At 46.9% G+C, this 20,417-nt stretch overlaps 2 protein-coding genes across 6 annotated transcripts in view; one reads left to right on the forward strand and one right to left on the reverse strand.

The window, feature by feature from the left end:
• Positions 1-15,497, forward strand: part of akap9 (A kinase (PRKA) anchor protein 9) — a 70,947-nt gene extending 55,450 nt beyond the window's left edge. For 4 of the 5 annotated variants that reach the window (XM_079656207.1, XM_079656211.1, XM_079656209.1 and 1 more), the window contains 20 exons: positions 96-140; positions 300-1,148; positions 1,282-1,339; positions 1,599-1,720; positions 2,013-2,201; positions 8,399-8,566; positions 9,065-9,179; positions 9,305-9,503; positions 9,762-9,912; positions 10,185-10,529; positions 11,010-11,309; positions 11,392-11,618; positions 11,727-11,835; positions 12,862-13,056; positions 13,248-13,451; positions 13,545-13,777; positions 13,897-13,991; positions 14,077-14,230; positions 14,738-14,868; positions 14,960-15,497. In XM_079656207.1, the coding sequence (XP_079512333.1) occupies positions 96-140; positions 300-1,148; positions 1,282-1,339; positions 1,599-1,720; positions 2,013-2,201; positions 8,399-8,566; positions 9,065-9,179; positions 9,305-9,503; positions 9,762-9,912; positions 10,185-10,529; positions 11,010-11,309; positions 11,392-11,618; positions 11,727-11,835; positions 12,862-13,056; positions 13,248-13,451; positions 13,545-13,777; positions 13,897-13,991; positions 14,077-14,230; positions 14,738-14,868; positions 14,960-15,003 (3,933 nt within the window). In that variant the 3' untranslated portion in view covers positions 15,004-15,497. The remainder of the gene's footprint in view (positions 1-95; positions 141-299; positions 1,149-1,281; positions 1,340-1,598; positions 1,721-2,012; positions 2,202-8,398; positions 8,567-9,064; positions 9,180-9,304; positions 9,504-9,761; positions 9,913-10,184; positions 10,530-11,009; positions 11,310-11,391; positions 11,619-11,726; positions 11,836-12,861; positions 13,057-13,247; positions 13,452-13,544; positions 13,778-13,896; positions 13,992-14,076; positions 14,231-14,737; positions 14,869-14,959) is intronic. The other variant, XM_079656208.1, reaches the window with a different exon arrangement.
• A 53-nt stretch (positions 15,498-15,550) lies between these two features.
• Positions 15,551-20,260, reverse strand: cyp51 (cytochrome P450, family 51). The gene is made up of 10 exons (XM_079653743.1): positions 19,963-20,260; positions 19,766-19,864; positions 18,987-19,163; positions 18,741-18,867; positions 18,362-18,536; positions 18,051-18,170; positions 17,325-17,520; positions 16,823-16,918; positions 16,554-16,722; positions 15,551-16,372 (listed from the first exon to the last, which is right to left on the reverse strand). The coding sequence occupies exons 1-10, from the start codon at positions 20,122-20,124 to the stop codon at positions 16,194-16,196; spliced, it is 1,500 nt and encodes a 499-aa protein (XP_079509869.1). The 5' UTR covers positions 20,125-20,260; the 3' UTR covers positions 15,551-16,193.
• Positions 20,261-20,417: the final 157 nt, after the last annotated feature.

Raw genomic sequence — 20,417 nt, forward strand, 5'->3', positions numbered from 1 at the left:
CGTCTTTTTTACTGATGTCAGATCTTAGTTCACTTCTGTGTGTGAGTTGTATGTATGTATTCACATTTTAATATCGCACAATTGTGTTTTCATAGGAGCGTGAAATGACCATTGCTCAACTTAAAGGAGAACTTTTTGAAGTAAGTAAAAACTTTATTTCCCCGCATCTGAAATACGGTGTTTAACATTATCGTATATTTTTTCTATAGTTCTAGAGATAGATATGAAAGTTGTTTATTTTACGAGACGTCAGATTATTTTATGATAACTGGCTGACCATTTTCAAAATCATCCTCAAGGTACAAGCTGATGAAGAACGAGCCACCATGAAGGAGCTTCTCCAGGAGGTCAGAGATGATGCGGATACCACCAAAGAAGAACTCAGCAGATGCAGGCAGCATAATGACAACCTTCAGGAGGAAATACAAGCTCGGGAAGTTTCCTTTTCTAAACTCAAAGAGGAGCTCCAGGGTCTCCGAACGAATGTGGATACCACCAAAGAAGAACTCAGCAGATACAGGCAGCATAATGAGAGACTTCAGGAGGAACTACAAGTTCGTGAAGTTTCTATTTCTAAACTCAAAGTAGAGCTCCAAGAGGCTCGAACAGCCCTGATGAAGGCGGCCGTTTCTGGTCCTCCATCTACTTCTCCCTCACCTTCACCCTCTCCCTCTCCTCAACCTGCCCCCGCTGCTTCCTCCTCCTCCTCCTCCTCCACCCAGCCCAAGAGGAAAGGAGGCAAACAGCCGGCTGGTAGGGGAAGCAGCGCCAAAGAGAAAACATCTCTCTCCAGGAAGAACTCTGCCCCTTCCAGCCAGCACCCCTCCAACAAGTCTCACAGCGCCCGTCTGAACAGCAGCTCTGAGCAGCAACACGCAGCCGTCACTCACTCCTCCACACAGACCGAACCTCTCCAAATGTCTGACCTCGGCCCGGACGTTGAGTCTGCTACCAAAGAGGAGATGGAGGAGGTGATCGAAGATTTCCAGGAGAAAATTGGACAGATGCAGGAGCTCCACGCGGCAGAGATCATGGACATGGAGGCCCGGCATATTTCAGAGAGCGAGGGCCTTCGCAGGGACATGCAGGCGCTGGAGGACGAGTGCAAGGCCCTGAAGGCCGTCATCGATAAGCTGCGCTCCAGAGAGGTGAGGGCAGGAAACAATAAAGTAATGCTACTAACATTTATTATACTCTACAGCCAGCTGTCACATTATACTCCTTTATGAAATACTTGATTAAGAGAGTAAAAATATCTAATCTATGTTTAATCTCTTCTAGGCCCCTACATCAAGACAAGACCGTCCAACGACACGATTGAAAGATGGCTACACAAGTGGTAAGAAACATCACATTAATACAAAACATGAGAGCTTGTCCTCTGTTTCCGTTATTGCTTCAAATATTTAAGGATCATTTTTTACAGTATTGTTTATTCTTAACATTTCAACTGATAAGAACAAAGGTGTCAAACTCAAAGCTAAATCCAGACCCTCGCAAACTTTATTTTAGCCTGTTTATCAGTTAATATTCTTAATAAATTATATTGTTCACCATTTTTCAGCATTTTGTTTCAAGAAAGTGTTTTCCCATTGCAGACAGCAGCTCAGACTACAGCCAGCGGACTGGATTTGACTTCCCGAACCTGCAGCAGGAGTTCAGGACGACTCCAGAGGGCGCCAGGAGGGAAGCTGACGATCATCTGCCTGACCGGATCAAGGTAACACCTTCAATTATTATAAACGCTGTCCTAGAGCTGAGGAAAATATGATTATACACAATTATGATTGTGAATGTAATAAACATGACGCTGAAAAACTTGCTATAAACAAAATACAGTAGCTTAATTGACACAATAGTTGTATTAAAAAGTGAGACGTATTGTTTTTAAGTTTGTTGGTGTTGTTGCTGCCTAGGGTGACCATATTACATAACTGAAGGTCACCCTTCTTACTTTTTTCTGAATTCCAAAGAATGCTAACAAGATTTCTGTGTGGTGTTGGTGTATTTAGACGTTGCTCCGCGAGGTGCACCAGGAGGGCATGCAGGTGCTCTCTCTGTCAGAGCTCCCTCTCACTGAGGGCGACCCAGACGGGCAGTTCAGCGTCCCCAGCTGGGTGAAGGAACGAGACGCACTACTGGCCACTGTCGAGTCTCTCAAGGGACTCATCACCCAGATGCAGACACACAGAGGAACACAGGTAAAGGAACAATCTTAACAAAACACTGCTTACTGTTTGTCAGAAACGTCACAGTTCAAAGCAGTTCTCATTCATAACACTCCGTTCGATGTCTCACTATGGGATGCGCCTCAACGCGTATGCAAACAGAAGCATCAATCTCATTACGCCAATCCTGATTGGCTGTTGATCTTGACGTCTACGTCAGGGAATCCACCCACCCTTTAAGTAGCTTGCGCTACGTCGCAGCGTCATTCAAACACCTCTTCTCGCTTCAGAAAACATCTTGAATATTAGTAGCCGGGCTAGCTTAACGGTCCACAGACTGGATTGCCGGTTACTTTTTTTGCTTTGCAGAAGAATTGAACAAATATTAACACACCAGTTAATATTGTAATCTGCCCCGCCGTTTTTTCTTTCGAAATAACGGTAAGGTTTGATTTTTTTCTTCAAACAGTAACATACCTGTTGCTAGTTTATCCCTCTGCGCCGACACCACGGCGAGCCAGGACGGACTCTTCTCTCCTTCACACCAGAGGAGACAAAGATAAGAAAGATATTAACACACCAGTTAATATTTTTTAAAGAAAAATCTACCCCGTCGTTTTTTCCTTTCGGAATAACGATAAGGTTGGATTTTTTTTCGGTAACATACTTGTTACTAGCTTGTCCCTCCGCGCCGACACCCCGGCAAACGAGGATGGACCCTTCTCTCCCTCACACCAGAGGAGTCAGAGGCTCGGCTCTGCGGCCAAGGGTTTAAGATCTCGGGCACGGACTCACACCAGGTCTGCTCGTCCTGCCTTGGGCTGGAACACGCCCAGGAAGCTATCGATACCCCCGGTTCGTGCAGGCATTGTGCCCGCTTCACCATCAAGAGCCTCCGCCGACGGCTAGCGCGCCAAGCTAGCCGGTCGGGACAGGACCCCTTCATGTCCGTTGATTCGCCGGCTGGCAATCGGGACATGGTGGCGACCGCTGTGGAGATTGAGCCCCACGCTGTGTCAGGCTGGGGCTCAATAACGGCGGAAAATCGGAGCCCCGCACCGTGTCAGGCTGGGGCCCGGTGGCGGCAAGAGCCGCGAGAGCGGAGCCCCGTGCTGTGTCAAGCTGGGGCTCCCAACTGGACCTCATCGTGGTTCCACCCGCGGAGGATGTCCTAGAGCTGGATTATATGGAGGAGGATGAAGAGGAGGCCTCTGAGTTCCTCTTATCCGACTCGGATGAGCACGAAGATGACATCTTCGTTTCATCTGCCCAGGCTGCCAAGCCGGAGGCGATGTCCGCTCCCCCGGGCGAAAGCACACCAGCTTCGCCCTGCCTCAGTATGGACTTGCAGGCCGTGTGCCAACGCGCTGCGTCCAGGCTGGATATCCCCTGGCCTGAAGTGGCCAAGGAGACCTCCAGATCTCGCTATGAGGGGAAGAACTTGCCCCAAGCAGCGAGGACAAAGAGGCAGCTTCTCCCAGTCTTTCCAGAGATGCTGGACGAGGTGTCGGTCTCGTGGAGAAACCACCCTTTCAGCAACAAGGCCCCAATCCAGGGTGCCTCCTCTTTGGACTGTGACGGCATGGAGAAGCTCGGCCTGCTCCGCATGCCGTCCATGGAGCCGCTGGTGGCAGCCCACCTCCAACCGCGGCTGGCTTCGGCACCGAGCAGGAACCCCACGCTACCGGTTAAGGCAGACCGCTTCCAGTCAGCAATGACCGAACGAGCCTATAAAGCCGCAGCTTTGTCCGCCAGGGCACTCAACGTCTCCTCGCTGCTGACCGCCTACCAGGCGGAGCCCTGCGAGGACATGACGAACAAACCTGAGCCTGCCGTGTGGGACGAAATCGCGGCGATCAAGGACATTTGCCTCCGTGTGCAGTCCAAGCCACGGGCAAAGCACTGGGGATAATGGTGGTACAGGAGAGAGCCAGGTGGCTTAACCTGACGAACCTTCCAGACCGTGAAAAAGAGGACGTCTTGGACATGCCTATTGTTCCCGAGGGCATATTTGGCTCCGCTCTAGCTTCGATGCAGCAGCGATGTGAATCCAAAAAGAAGGAGGATGAGGCTCTCCAGCTTTGTCTTCCCCAAAGGGTCCAGCCGCCGCCTTCAACGGCCCCGCGGCAGTCCTTCGCTCAGGCTGCCTCACGTCCTGCCAGAGACCACAGCCCGCCCCTGGTATCCAGCCCGGACACGAGGCGAGGACGAGCTGGCCAAGAAAGTCTCCGGTTCCGGCAGCAGCCACTCAGGCACAGCCGGTCCAGACTTTCAGCCACCAGGCGAGGAAGAAGAAAAGGGCAGCCTGACAGCCTCCTCTCCTCTCCTCGATAAAAGAGCTGGAAGTTGCCTGTTCCCCAGCTCCAGAACACGTTCCAGTGTTAGATGCTCATGTGTTTCCGGGGTGCAACCATGCCCCCATCTTCCCGCCGCCTCGAGTGATGTCAGAACGTCATCCTCCAGTTCGCGCCATGAGGGAAATGGACTTAACATCAAAGACAGTAAGCTCCGCTGCTCGTTTAAGTCACACAAACACATTTCATCACTATTGTTTCTTAATAAATCATTTTCCACTGTCGTTTCCAGGCTTGAAGCCAAGGGCGCAGTCAATAAAAATTAAAAGAAAAACAATAAAAACAATAAACAGTCTGACGTCTACCCCCCTTCTAAGAGTGGCTGCTGCCTCTCTCAGAAGGCGGACGATGGACGGGGCTGTGAAGGCGTCACCGCCACGCGCATGCGCAGTGTCGACCGGGGTTGTCAACCTGGGGTACCACCGTGTTCAGACACTAGAGGGCCCCATAACACAACAAATAAAGACACAGAGGGCAGACGACAGGGATGTGACATCTCCACTCGCTTTGAGAAGCGAAAAGTGGAAGATGCTCACAGCATCTGCTTGGGTTTTCAAGACAATAGCACGGGGTTACAGACTCCAATTCGCTGTCACCCCCCCTCACTTTTCGGGCATTCTGTATTCGCAAGCCCGGGGAGAGTCGGCCCATATTCTGGAGCAAGAGATTTTCTCGCTACTGGAAAAGAAGGCTTTATCTATAATACCCTACGAACAGAGTCAGAGCGGCTTTTATTCCAAGTATTTCCTCGTTCCCAAACGGGGAGGGAACGGAATTCGGCCTATACTAGATTTGAGGGCTCTGAACAAATATCTCAAAAGATACAAATTCAGAATGCTCAATCACACATCTCTGTTGCGTCTCGTGCGCCAAAACGATTGGTTCACATCAGTCGACCTGAAAGACGCGTATTTCCACATCCCAGTATATTATCCACACAGGAAATATCTGAAGTTCGCCTTTCAGGGTGTCTGTTACGAGTACAGAGTCCTTCCCTTCGGTCTGTCTCTCAGCCCACAAGTGTTTGTACGGTGTACGGAAGCCGCGATAGCCCCGTTAAGACAACAGGGTATTCGCTTGGCAACTTATCTGGACGACTGGCTCCTTCTCGCACAGTCGGAGCAAGAGGCTATTACGCAGACGAATGTCCTCGTAAAACACCTGCTCGACCTGGGTTTCGTAATAAACACAGAAAAGAGCATGTTGTCCCCAGCCCAGACTGTACTCTTCCTGGGCCTACGCCTGAATTCGGTGCCCTTTACAGCCCGCCTGTCAGCAGAGAGAGTGAAAGCCTTCAGGGTTTGCCTCGCTCATTTCCAGCCACGCAAATATGTTCTCTTCAGATCATGTCTGCGGTTACTGGGGCTCATGGCGTCAGCCATCCTGGTGGTACGACTGGGACGCTTACACATGAGGGAGTTTCACCGCTGGGTAGCTGCCCTCAGACTGGACCCCGTGCGTCATGGCGCGCGGAGAGTGATGGTCACTATGAAATGCGTAATGGCACTGCGCCACTGGCTGCACCCAACTTTTCTAGTACGGGGCGTGCCTATGGGTGCTGTCCTATCGCGGAAGGTGGTCACGACAGACGCATGTCTGAAGGACTGGGGGGGGGGTATATACGAAGGTCGACCTGTGAGGGGTCTCTGGAGCAGAGACCTCCAACGGTCACACATAAATTATCTGCAGCTTTTAGCGGTGTTCCTCACCCTGAAACGCTTTCTGCCTTTTCTCAGAGGACATCATGTCCTCTTGAGGACAGACAACACGACCACAATATCGTATATAAACCGCCAAGGGGGTTTGCGTTCTCTCCAGTTACACATGCTGCCACGCAAACTGATCTTATGGAGCTGCGGTCGTCTCCTCTCTCTGAGAGCGACGCACGTACCAGGAGTGATGAAACTCGGGGCAGATCTGCTGTCCAGAGGTGTACCACTATATGCAGACTGGACTCTACATCCAATAATTGTGAGTCAGCTGTGGGTGCGTTACGGCCGAGCCGCGTTGGATCTGTTCGCATCAAAAGAAAACGCTCAATGTCAGCTGTTCTTTTCAATGCACGATTTAAACGCACCGTGAGGCGTGGACGCGCTCGCGCACGTTTGGCCTCCGGTCTTTCTGTACGCGTTCCCACCCCTGGCTCTGATACTCCCAACTCTGGCCAGAGTGAGAGAACAACGCCACACACTGATCCTGATAGCTCCACACTGGCCTGCAATGTACTGGCTGGCGGAGATATATCAGCTGCTGTGCGGGCAGCCGTGGCAGCTCCCGCTACGCAGGGACATACTGTGTCAGGCGGGGGGGGGCGATCTTTCACCCACACCCAGAGCGCTTGGCACTATGGGCCTGGCCCGTGAGTGGTATAACCTGAATACAGTGGGGCTCCCTCAGAAGGTGATAAACACTATTCAGAGTGCAAGAGCTTCCTCCACCAGGTCCCTCTATGACTGTAAGTGGAGGGTGTTTGAGGAGTGGTGCCTTCAAAAAGGACACATCTCTTTTCAATGTCCTGTCGGGGTGATTCTATCATTTCTACAGGACCTAATTGATAAACACAGAGCTTTCTCTACGATCAAAGTGTACCTGGCTGCTATTGCTGCATGCCATGTGGGCTTTGAGGGAAAGACGGCTAGCCACCATCCCTTGGTCTGCCGTTTTATGAAAGGGGCTCGCAGGCTCCTCCCTGTTTCCAGGTCACTGGTGCCCTTATGGGACTTGGCAGTGGTTTTAGATGAGCTCACTCGACCTCCATTTGAACACCTGGAAGAAGCTGAGATGAAACACCTGTCACTGAAGACAGTGCTGTTACTGGCTCTGGCATCTGCCAAGCGAGTCAGTGACATTCATGCGCTCTCTGTACATCCTTCATGCACTCAGTTTGCCCCGGGGCAAACGAGAGTGTTGCTGAAGCCCAACCCGGCCTTTGTGCCTAAGGTGGTTGGCTCATGTACCCCCATTGACATTGAGGCATTTCCTCCGCCACTGTGTTCCTCTGAGGAACAGCGGCCAAATTTGCTGTGCCCAGTCCGTGCTTTACGCACCTATATGGACAGGTCAAAAGAGTTTCGATGCAATGACCAACTCTTTGTATCCTGGGCTAACCCTCATAAGGGCAAGCCCGTTACCAGGCAACGGCTCTCCCACTGGATTGTGGAAGCGATTGCTCTGGCTTATACGAGTCAGGGTTTACAGGCACCAACGGGCCTGTGTGCTCATTCTACTCGTGGTCTGGCTACATCCTGGGCTTTGTTCAAGGGTGTTTCCATCCAAGACATTTGTGCAGCAGCGAGCTGGTCCTCACCGCTCACTTTTGTCCGCTTTTACAGATTAGACGTCTCTGCTCCAAGTGTGGCCCGCGCAGTGCTGGGCCCCGTGTTGAGTCAGAGCTCTACCTTTTATGTTCTGGTTGTTTTGGTGATTTTCGATATAAGCATGTCTAGCAATACGGGAGTTTCAATATCCCATAGTGAGACATCGAACGGAGTGTTATGAATGAGAACTATAGGTTACTTACGTAACCCCAGTTCTCAGAGTAACATGAAGTGAGATGTCTCACCAGACGGCCCTTCTTGCTAAGGCGAAGCGAGAAGAGGTGCTTATTTTGAATGACGCTGCGACGTAGCGCAAGCTACTTAAAGGGTGGGTGGATTCCCTGACGTAGACGTCAAGATCACCAGCCAATCAGGATTGGCGTAATGAGTTTGATGCTTCTGTTTGCATACGCGTTGAGGCGCATCCCATCGTGAGACATCTTACTTCATGTTACTCTGAGAACTGGGGTTACGTAAGTAACCTGTAGTTTTAAGCTGTCATGTGTCTTGTTTGTTTTGATGCCTGTGTGTTTACCTGTGTGTCTCTGACTTGCCTCAGACCTCAGGCGGCGCAGACTGGCGGGCCGAGCTGCTGGATGCGGTGCAGCAGGTGTTTATGAGGGAGCGCAGCGTGCTGAAGAGCGCCCTCTACAGCCAGCTGGACCTGCTGGACACCAGCGACGCCATCATCCACCTAGACCAGCTGGAGCGCAGACTGGCCGAACAGGTGAGAAAAAATCTGTGATCTTGCACTGACTTCACTCACTTCAAATACCTCTGTAGTGCTGACTGGATGTACAGTTGCACTGCACAGAAAAACACATCTGACTGGAGTGCATTGGGAGCAATATGCCCTTCATTTATTTATAATTGTTCAAATCTATTACTGGCACAGATCCTTGGGTAAAACCAGTCAGTTTCCTATTCTATTATTTCTATTATAAGAGCAAGTCAGTAAAGCCATTAAATATAACATTCAAGAAAATAACAACAATTCAAGAAAGTAACAAAAGTTTCAAAAATCAGTTGATTTGGAAAAGCGATAAAGAAAAGGTTTAAATGAAACTATTCAAAAGTGTAGAACTAATAAAAGAATAAAACGCTTTCTCCATAGCACAACTACTAACATGTTCACAATATTGGACAAAAACAACGTTCCTTTGTCATTCCTCTCCTGTGATCATTGTGTCAGAAACCACATGTTGTTTTTGTGATCCTGCTCCAGGACTCCATGCACAGAGAGGCGATGGGTTCTCTCCACACTTCAGAAAGATCCAGTCTCATCTCCGAGATTCATCAGCTCCGTATTCAGCTGGAGCATCTTCATCAAGGTCAACAAGGTAATTCAAACTTCTCTCACTCTGCCTGCCATCTTCTTTTCCCCTCACTATGTAATATCCTCATTATTCTAACTTACTTTGAGGAAGACATCCTGTTATAATGTCTTCTGATGAATGACCCCCAGGTGCCCAGCTTGCTGTGTCTTTGGGTGGTGAGCGTAGCGTGAAGGAGCAGAGGGAGGCAGGAGGTGCTGATGGATCAGCTGAGGCCGACAGACTGCTGCTGGAGGAGGAGCTGAAGACTGAACTGTCCCAAACCAAACTGGAGCTGGAGACCACGCTCAAGGCTCAGCACAAACACCTCAAAGACCTGGACACACTCAGGTAAGATACCATGTTTTGTCACAGAGTGTCCCCTGCATCTTTTGGGATTCAGTAGCACAGAACAAGCATGAAGAGACAAACGTAGCACTTTAAAAGAAATAAATCAATTAAAGAAAACTCTTGTTTTTTAATCTTCTTTCTACTTTGGTGACCCCTCATATTTGTTTAGTTTGAAATTTGAATATCATTTAACATTTCATAGATGAGTGTTTCACACCAATTACAACTTTGAATCTGAAGGGTTGTCTCTGTCCACAGGGCCGAGGTATCGCAGAAGGCTGTTGAGGTTGAAGCACTGAGCGACCAGCTGACAGAGGAGAGGAAGAGGAGCAGAGACGCTCAGTGGGCCATGGAGAAGGAGAAGTGTCGAACAGGGAGAGGCGAGGAGAGTAAACGAGAAGAACTGGAGGTGAGAGCCCTAAAGACTGGCGCCTTTTGTATCTTTTGTTGCTAAAACGTATTTTTGTCGGCTTTTTTGGAACATACAGAACAAACAACAACAAACAAAGAAAAACCCATGCAAACATTAAAACACAGGGAGTTGAAGCAGTAAAGTCCAAAGCATTATGTTATTGTGATGGTTTACAAAACAGGAAAAATAAAATGCAGTCAACATTGTCACAGTTAAGGCATTGCTGTCAGTTGCTTTTTAAAAACGAGCATTTTCCGTTTCCCTGTCAGGACCTGCAGCTGGCTCTGGGGGAGCAGAAGAGCTGCGTGGCTCAGCTGACCCTGACCCTGGATCAGCAGCGCCAGGCCTCCTCTCGGCTCTCCCAGCAGGGGGAGCAGGAGACCCTCAGCCTCCAGAGACGCCTCCAGGAGCTCCAGGTCCAGCTGGAGACCGAGCGAGCCAAAGCCCTGGAGATCAGCACTGCGCTGGGGAGGGAGCGGGAGCTGAGGGCGGTGGTCTCCTCTGATGGAGAACCCTCCAGTGGGCAGCGGGTGGACGAGAGTAAGAGGGGTCTCAGCGAGGAGGGGAGCCTGCTGGAAAGACTGCAGAGAGAGCTGGACGACAAACATGCAAAGGTGGGAGGTTGTCTGATGAATTTGCTCCAAAAAGCCACTCGATGGGGGACAAAAGAACTACATTTATTGCATTATCATCTAAATGTCTGTGTATCTTCTTTGCATAACTTTCTGTTGAACTATCAGAACACAGTTTAAAGTCACACTATATAGTAGAGAGAATAGCCAACTGGTCCCACCCATCAATTCTCTTAGGCATTATCGAAACATCCCCACCATTAAACCATGAAACCCCCCAGTCCTTAACCACTTGCAAATCCACCTTTTGCCCTTCCTGAAATGTCAATCCTAAACATATGTCTCTGATAAAAACATATAGGACTAAAACTACAATTTAACAGAGTAAAAGGCAATCAGAGTATAAAACATAATCTATATACGGTATATGATTGAAATGATTATATGGACATTTGACACCACGCTATCCAAGGTACAAATATTTGTATTTGAAGTCTGTATTTCTTCTTCTCTCTCCTCCAGGTGGTGCAGCTCCTCAGTCAGGTGGAGGCCCAGAAGTTGGAGGTGGTACGAAAAGAGGAGGAGCTTAATTTGGGGAGTCAGAGGTCAAGGCGGGATCAGGAGGCGCTGCTGGAGGCTCGGGCCAAGCTTGAGAGGCTGGAGGTGAGGATGTCTGAGACCCAGGAGCAGCTGGAGGGAGAGACGGAGAGGAGGAAGGGTCTAGAAGAGGAGAAGGAGAAACTGGAGGAGAGGTTACATCAGTCAGGAGAGCAGAGAGGAGGGAGAGAGGGGAGCGCACCGCTACAGGGTGACGGACAAAGTGTGAGTATCAACTGATCACACGCTCTTAATAAACCTTTCACTTTCTGGAGTCTCTTTTAATAATGTGTTGGTTTCTAAACAGCAGGCAGCCAGCGAGTCCACCGACCGCACCAAAGACTGGGTGTGCCAGCAGAAGAGTGGCAATGGTCAGTCAGCAACATCCACCACGGCTCCTCACACGGGGGCTTCTCCAGCCACACACAGCAGCGGACCACACCACGGTCCTTGGCGCACAGCTGACAAAATCTTCGGCAAACTGCACCTCATTTCCTCCAAGATCCGAGGAATGGCGAACAAGACGACTGGCAGGTAACCAACGCAGCTTTAAGCAATAAGGACAAAGATAACTGGTTGATCTGTTTACTCCACAGAAAACGAAAATAAATAACAAATGTTGACCTTTGTACATGTGTGCAGGCTGACTGCAGAGGTGGACAGTGAGGAGTTATCCTGGGTGCAGTCCAATGTTGATGAGGTCATCGCTATGCTGCAGCAGCAGTCCCCAGGGCTACCCTCAATCCCTGAGGTCAGTGTTTTATGTTTATATTACATTTGTGTTCTGTTTAATTTACGATATAGAGGTATATGTGAAATAAATGAACTTACACTGAACAAAAATATAAATGCAACACTTTTATTTTCCATATACACAAAATAACCATTTCTCTCAAATATTGTTCACAAATCTGAAAAAATCTGTGATAGTGAGCACTTCTCCTTTGCCGAGATAATCCATCCCACCTCACAGGTGTGGCATATCAAGATGCTGATTAGACAGCATGATTATTGCACAGGTGTGCCTTAGGCTGGCCACAATAAAAGGCCACTCTGAAATGTGCAGTTTTGCTTTATTGGGGGGGTCTGGGGGGGTTCCGAAAACCCTAGGTTTAAACCCTAACCCTAACATGTCACCCATTGAGCATGTTTGGGATGCTCTGGATCGGCGTATACGACAGCGTGTTCCAGTTCCTGCCAATATCCAGCAACTTCGCACAGCCATTGAAGAGGAGTGGACCAACATTCCACAGGCCACAATCAACAACCTGATCAACTCTATGCGAAGGAGATGTGTTGCACTGCGTGAGGCAAATGGTGGTCACACCAGATACTGACTGGTTTTCGGACCCCCCAAGACCCCCCCAATAAAGCAAAACTGCACGTTTCAGAGTGGCCTTTTATTGTGGCCAGCCTAAGGCACACCTGTGCAATAATCATGCTGTCTAATCAGCATCTTGATATGCCACACCTGTGAGGTGGGATGGATTATCTGGGCAAAGGAGAAGTGCTCACTATCACAGATTTTTTCAGATTTGTGAACAATATTTGAGAGAAATTGTTATTTTGTGTATATAGAAAATGTTTTAGATCTTTGAGTTCATCTCATGAAAAATGGGAGCAAAAACAAAAGTGTTGCGTTTATATTTTTGTTCAGTGTAAGAAGTAAATGTTCCACTTTGCTTATGATAGAAAATCGACTGTTTGTTTATTTATTCTTTGAACGTCTGTAGTCTATCAACCTCCTAACATGGTTGTGACTTCCTGTGTGTTTCAGAGTGTGTCCCTGCTGGCAGGAGGCTCCTCCAGCTCCTCCAACTCCCTGACGGAGCGGCTGCTGAGGCAGAACGCTGAGCTGACAGGTTTCGTCAGCCGTCTGACCGAGGAGAAGAACGATCTGAGGAACCACACGCTGCGTCTGGAGGAAGAGCTGCGACGCTACCGGCAGGCTGGCCTGGGACCTGACGAGAGCGTGAGTACATGACAGGAAGTGCTATTGGGATGACCTGCTATGATATCATTAACATTACCACTGACTGTTACATAAAAAAAAAAGTACCTCATGGTGATAACTCAATTATAAACTTGTTTTTTGAGCCTTTCATCTGACATTCAATACAGACGGCTGTTACTAAATATCCTTGTTTCTTTTTGGTCCTGCAGTCCAGCAGCAGGAGAGGAGGGTCCAAGTCGGACTCGGCAGGTTTGACCCTCTCTCAGGAACGGGAAGTTTGGACGAGAGAGAAGTTCCGCCTGGAGAAAGCTTTAATTCTGGCTCAGGCCCAGGTGGCCCGACTCCGGGGGGAGATGAGGAGCGACGCCCTGCGGGAGATCACTGGACCTGAGAGTGACAACGCTGCACTAAAGGTCAGTTTAAAACAGCTTATAACTCACTGAAATGTAGGAGCTTGGAGTCTCCATGTGTAATCATATCATTTGTCTCTTTTCCTTTGCCTCCAGAGGATGTACGGGAAGTACTTGAGGTCAGAAAGCTTCCGCAAGGCGCTGATCTACCAGAAGAAGTATCTGCTGTTACTGCTGGGCGGCTTCCAGGAGTGTGAGGAGGCCACGCTTTCGCTGCTCTCCAGGATGGGGGGCCGGCCGGCGCTGCCCAGCCTGGACCCCAGCAGCCAGCAGCGCCGCGGGCTGATGCGCTTCAGGTCCGCCGTCAGAGTCTCCATCGCTCTCTCCAGGTAGGAAACCTGAACTCTGTGTTGGAAGGATTCTTTGACCTCTAAATTACAAATGTTCTCATGTTAACAATAGATGTTGGTGCCATCTCAGAGATTAAAACTTCATATTTTCTGCTCAGAATGCGTTTCCTGGTGAAGCGATGGCACCGGGCGACTGGGATGATCTCCACCACGTCCTCCAGTTTCAACAAGAACGGAACAAGACAGATATTAGGTAACCACAGGATTTCAGGTCCTACATCTTAGACAGTATCATTTAATAGTGAGGCTAAATGCATTTGTATTCCTCTCTCTCTCAGGTACAGAAGCAAGAGACTCGCCGTATCTTCACCCCGGCAGCGTGGAGATGTACAGAGAGCGAGGAAGTGGAGGAGGAAGTGGAGGAGTCTCCAGCGGCAGGGGGCGAAGTGGACGTGAATCACCCAGATCAGCTGTCTCCTCCACACAGCACAGGCAAATAACAATTCCAGTTATTATAAATGAACCCAAAACTATTTATTTTCAGTAGTCTAACTAGATTTTATAATGATGATAACAAGATACAAGCCGATATTTCTTAAACAAATGTTTAGATGTTACCTGAAGACCACTATAGTTCTCTAAAACGTGGTGGGACTGTGCTAGAATCTGTCGCTGCCTTTATTTCCTCCTGGCCTCTGAGCCAGGTAAAGGTCCTTATACTGTAAACACTTCAACGTTACCACGGTTTTACCCCTGACAGCTCAAGTTACTTAAGTCTTCAAAAGGCAGAGGTGAGCAATTGCGTATTCAGTTTGTTGCAATCTGCACCTTCCCCACTAGATGGCACTAAATGCGACAAGCTGATCTTTTGAAGCGAAAAAATGAAAAACACCAAAATAATTGAAAAATGTAAATTGAAGGCTAACTCAAAGCGACATGTAAATCTGTTTCATATTGTGTCAGTTGTGTTTCTGATATGTTGTGTCTGTGTTTGTGCAGGATTCACATGGCGGGAGACCACGGAGCGCTCACCTGTTCCCACCTGCAGAGCTACGACCCCGACCGGGCGCTCACCGACTACATCTCCAGACTGGAGGCGCTGCAGAGGAGGCTGGGGAGCGTGACATCAGGTAACACACACTGAATTACAATCATACTGTTAGAAAATAAATATTTGCACATCAACTAGTGGTTGTTAACTACCTTTCGTTCTCTCCTCAGGTGCTTCTTCATATGCTCAATTGCACTTTGGCTCGAGAAGATAGACGCTGTCAAGTTACTTTGGCTTGAAGAAACTCAGTTGCCTTTTGTTGTGCTGAGCGCTCTGCTGTTTTTCTATCATTCTGGTGTGGACTGTATCTTTCCATGTGGACCAAAACACATTTTTATATTAGTGTACGACATGTTATGTATTCAGGCTTTTTGTCGCCAGCACTTGAAAAACAGCTATGTTTGTAATAAATCTGCGTCTTTGTTGTGGATGAGCTTAAATCGTGTATATTTGTCTAATGCTAATTTAAGACCTCTTGATTAATTTATATGTTTGTGTTGTATGGGTGGAGCGTTATGTAAAGAATGTTTGGGTTTATCGTTGAGGAGGCTGCTACTGGATCTCCTACACTACACTGTGTTTTGTTTCGGCCAGGAGGACTACAGAGGACATTTGTAGAGAACGTATTTTTGTAAAGCGTAGGAGCTTTGAATTTTCTGGGTATTTTGTCAAAAACTGAATTAAAGAGGAGTACATTATTTGAAAAGAGTTGAGTATTTGGGTCTTTTCTTCTTCTTTTACAAACATATATTCACAATTCATTTGACATTTAGATGTTCTTTTTATTGAAATAAGGAATTAAAACTTTTTTTCCTGAAGCAAAGAACAAACAAAGGACAAAATAAACCATACTATGTATTGCTAAACACAATATTCTCTATAATCAGAAGACATTTCCCGGTTTATTTAAAGCCAATGAACAACAACACAGCCTGTGCAGTGAGACTTTGTAACTCTCTGTTCAGCTGAAGCTAAATAATGTCTCAAAGCAGGAAGTTTACTGGATAACTACTAAAAAAATAATTCATTCAAATCTGTAATATGGAACTTCTGCTTGGTTTTACAGTTAAACACTAAATTCAACTTGCTGGTCTTTTCAAAATCAACAGATGTTGCCCCTTCATCAAGGCACTGAACATTTTTAAGAATTCACACTGTGAATATTAGCATCTGTGTTCAAGTCACAGTCGTACAATCAGTGCAATTATCTCTGCAAGCACACGCCTCAAAAGCTCATGCATTAGTGTTGACATTGATGGGTAAAAAAGTGCAGGGAAAAGCACCTCAAACTAAACAATTGGACGTTTTTAGGCAGAGCGAAGTGCGATCATCTATTAAATCTTAAATTCAAGTCCCAGGAAGTTGCAGCTCCACTTCAACACTCAGGATGTTTCCTCGTGCCGCTCACTGTGCTCTCCTCTTGTATTTGATGACGGGGTTGTGAGGGGTGTGAATCATCGTGGTGTAGTTGATTGTGGGGAAATATCCATCCACCAGGTCAAAGTCGTACATGCGCAGTAAAGTAGACCAGATGGTTTTGATCTGGACGTAAGCAAAGTTCTCCCCGATGCAGCGATGGCGGCCTGAAGAGCAGACAGAGAAGTTTAGATTTTCTTGTGAGGTTATAAGCAGGTGTTGTACATGATGTTATTTAAATCCACAGCTAAAAAATGAAATACAAATGTAGACAGAAAACTGAATTACAGGTACATAACTGACAAATGAGACAAACTTCTTTCATGAACATGATAGATTTTCTCATACCAGCTCCGAAGGGCACGTAGGCGAACTTCTCCCCCGCTGCAGGGTTGTCGTTGAGGTAGCGGTCGGGGCTGAACTCCAACCTCTCGTCCCAGGTGTCCTGCAGACGCTGGTTGACGGTCGGGGAGACGCAGACCTGGTGTCCCACAGGGATGGTGTATCCTGCTGCAGTCTAAGAGAAAGGAAAAAAACATGCGTATTGAATTACAGAGATACCATCATGTTATGTAATATAAAGAAATAACAAAACCAACAAACGGTGTAGTTCTTACCTGAAGCGAGCGGGCCATCCTCATCATGGTCATGATTGGCGGTCGCAGACGCAGGGTCTCCTTCAAACAGCGCTCCAACAGGCTGAGGTCTTTCAGCTGAGGACAACAACAGGAAAATATTAAGATTGACTAATTAACGAACGCAAGAATACGAGAAAAACCACTTATAGTTACTCAATCTGTGTCAAAAACAGACATTTTGTGACTTTTTATTTATTTTCTTAAACAAAATGTGATATTGATCTTGATGCAGTTAATTATTATTAGTTCTTTTTAACTACAGTATATTACATTTAAGAGCAGTAGCCTGAAAACTGTGTTGTGGTTTATACAACATCACACATGTATAAGTGTGTTATTAATTACACCCAGGAAAAGCAGCACCACCTAGTGCTATGTCACTCAGTGGACACAATGGGGCAGAAAGCGCTAAGCTAGAAACAAGATGCAAAACGTTTTTAATGTAAATAAAATTACTACTGCACAATCAGCCTTTTTGTACCTGATCAAGGTCGAGAGCAGGCAGGTCTTCTCCGCACACGGCCTTCTGCTCGGCGTAGCATTTCTCTTGCAGAGCTTTGTCTCTGGCCATGAAGAAGCCCATCCAGGCGCTGGTGGTGGAGGAGGTGTGCTGCCCCGCCAGGAGCAGACCAATCAGCATCCCCGCAATCTCGCTATCGTTCAAGGGGCGTCCGTCTCTGACAGGGGAACAGATTCAAGGGTTAGAAAATCATATTTGAAAAGTTTTAGCAAAGAGCTTTCCCAATACCTTTTGGTGATTTGCTCCGATGGTAATGTTAGCAACTCCTAACTCTCCGATATCACTTTCTTTATAAGCCCAGCTGCATTTTCAAAACATAATGTAGTTTACCAGGAGTAACATCTCTGAGGGATCCTCAGCTAAGTTACTTATTGTATTTAAATTTAAATAGTATATAGAAGTAAGTGTAGTGGATTTCACGATGTTAAACATATAAACGTTTATGTTTTTTAATGAGAACCCTCTGATTTAGATGCAGTTATTAAGGATCACAGGCATCTCTAAAATTTGAAAAATATCTACCATTCTGCCTTAGAAAAGAGTCATGGTGAACAGGATACAAATTAAATATCTATCTTAAAAAGTATTTTTAGACATACACTTAGATCCGCCAAGGCAAAAAGGTGATCCAGTCGTATGAGCTCTGAATTGAAACCATGCTGTAATTCTTTCTAGAAGCTCTCTTACTTGTAGGTGGCATCGATGAGGGTCTGCAGGATGTCGTCCACTTTCTCTCCGGATTGCCTGCGCTTCTGAGTCACCTTGGAAAAAATGTTCTTGATCTCTCTGTGAGCATGGTCCCTCTTCCTAAAAGAAAAAGAGGTTATATTTGTGTTATTATTTGTACATATACTAGAAAGTTTATACTTCTGAGGTCAAGCTCAATCAGGTGTTTTATGTATGTGTTGTTCTCTTCTTTCTTTGAATGGACTAATCCAGTGTTTTGGATTATCTTGGATTGTTATATGCTAATCTTTATTCATGAACAGCAGTCGTACCTGAAGCTGGCCAGGGGCAGCCAGCCGGGCAGCAGCCAGGCAGCGTGGCTGAATCCTCCGTCCAGGTCTGCATAGAGCTGAGCCACGTGTTCATTCATCATGCTGCGGATCTCCTTCCCATGCAGGCAGCTGCTGGCCGTCAGGATGATCAGCTCAGACAAGGCCTCGAACAGGTCTGAAACAGGCCAAACGTGTATTCATTAGGAACCACAAACAGCAACAACCCAAAGAAATCCCACTGACAATCGGTTAAAAAGTATGATTTCATATTACTACGAAACCATTTACCTGCTTGCATTAGGTTCTGCTGTTTTGGACTCCAAAATAAGTCTGTCACTTGTTACTTTCCTAATATACATTTATTTGTGAAGGATCTTACTTTTCTCCCCGCTGTCTCCCCATCTCTGAAAATACTCGATGGTCTCTGCTTCGATGATTTTCACATGTTCCTTAAAATGAGCAATGTTCAGTCCGGTCTTCAACATCTTCTTTTGTTCCAGAAAGATCTGCAAAATATTAAAGAGAGTGGGAATTGTATCTGCAAATCTAATGTCCTGGATCTTATAAATTCACCAGAATTCATAATGTTCTTTTCTAATGTGTAAATGAATGTGGTTCCACTCACATGGTTGGGCACGTCGTAGGCTACTCCTTTGCCAAACACTGGAGTGGTCAGTCTGGAATAAACGTCCTCAGCATTCAGGTCCTCATTCTTGCTGTTGAACATCAGTGTGGCAGCTTCACTGCCCAGCAGGTAAGTGAAGGTACTCCCCACCATGGTGAAGCTGAACACAGGGCCGTACTGAGGGGGGACAGCAGAGACACAGGGGTTAAAACAGTGCTGGGGAGTCGGGACCAACTAAAAATGAGGGGCCGCAAGTGAATCTAATTCCTCTAGTGTTGTTTTATTTAACTATGGATAATCTTTGCTTTTTTTTTTAGGGCTTTAGGACTTTTTTAAATTGTTTTAATCACTTATTTTATTTGCTTGCCATAAACAATACAACTGATATCAGAATTAGACATTTTGTAGGCAGTTGAACAAGGTGGAAAGGTCAAGTGTGTACGTGGGCAAATCACTGTGTATGGGAGGGGGACATAAGATAAAGTCAAGACTAAAACATATTATGTGCATGGAGCTGCATCTAACATATTTCAACATTTATCCAGTAAGATCATGATCTGGTTTACAGTGTGTTAGCCTGTTTGGACATATTGAAATTGCTTGGTTTTGTCTGCCCCAACAGTCCCAAACCTACAAATATTTAGTTGAATATCACGGAAAAACTGCCAATATTAAGACTTATAAAGTTGGAACAGTGACAGTGAATTTCTAAACAGCAATGAATCTAATATGTAAACAGAGTGATGTACTAATAATTTCTATTCTACTCCAATACTTACTTTTTCATATGCATTTTCAAGAAATTCAATGGGACTTTTTCCAAATGCAATAGCATGACCCAGGAAGGGGATGCTGGAGGGAATGTAAGGTGGGTATTTCTGCAAAAGGAAACATGATAACAGTGGATGATTAATACATGCGTTCAGGGAATTTCAAAAACAATTTAAGGCACTGACTTTTCCTTCTTCCTACTTACCAGATCACTGTCTGGAGACTCTTTGAGCAGCATTTTAGTAATATATCCCAGAGCGAGAGTGATTACAGAAGCAGCCAGCACCACGGAGGTAAGATTGTCGCTCACTTTCCCAACAGTGTCCCCGAACAGCCTACTGCCCATTTCATAAAATTGAACAGACATGTTTACTTCTTCCTCTGGTCCACTAAAACTAGAGGGAATAAACGTCTTCCTATGCAAAGTTCCCAAGCCGGATAAACGTCCAGTTCATCTGATGTTAATCGTCTATATTGTTTCGGCTTCTCTCTACCTGTCAATAGCCGCCCCGCCCCCGCCTGACCAACAGCGGCTTTCTGTTGGCTGCTGACCGCGTGTCCGTCAAGCAGCCGCGCTTTGATTGGCTGCCGGCACCTGAACCGATGTCTGGCTATATGATGTCACTCCAGCGGGACGAACAAGGTCTGCGCCATCGATTG

This window comes from Notothenia rossii (genome assembly GCF_949606895.1).
Source record: "Notothenia rossii genome assembly, chromosome: 10".
NCBI classification, from domain to species: Eukaryota; Metazoa; Chordata; class Actinopteri; order Perciformes; family Nototheniidae; genus Notothenia; species Notothenia rossii.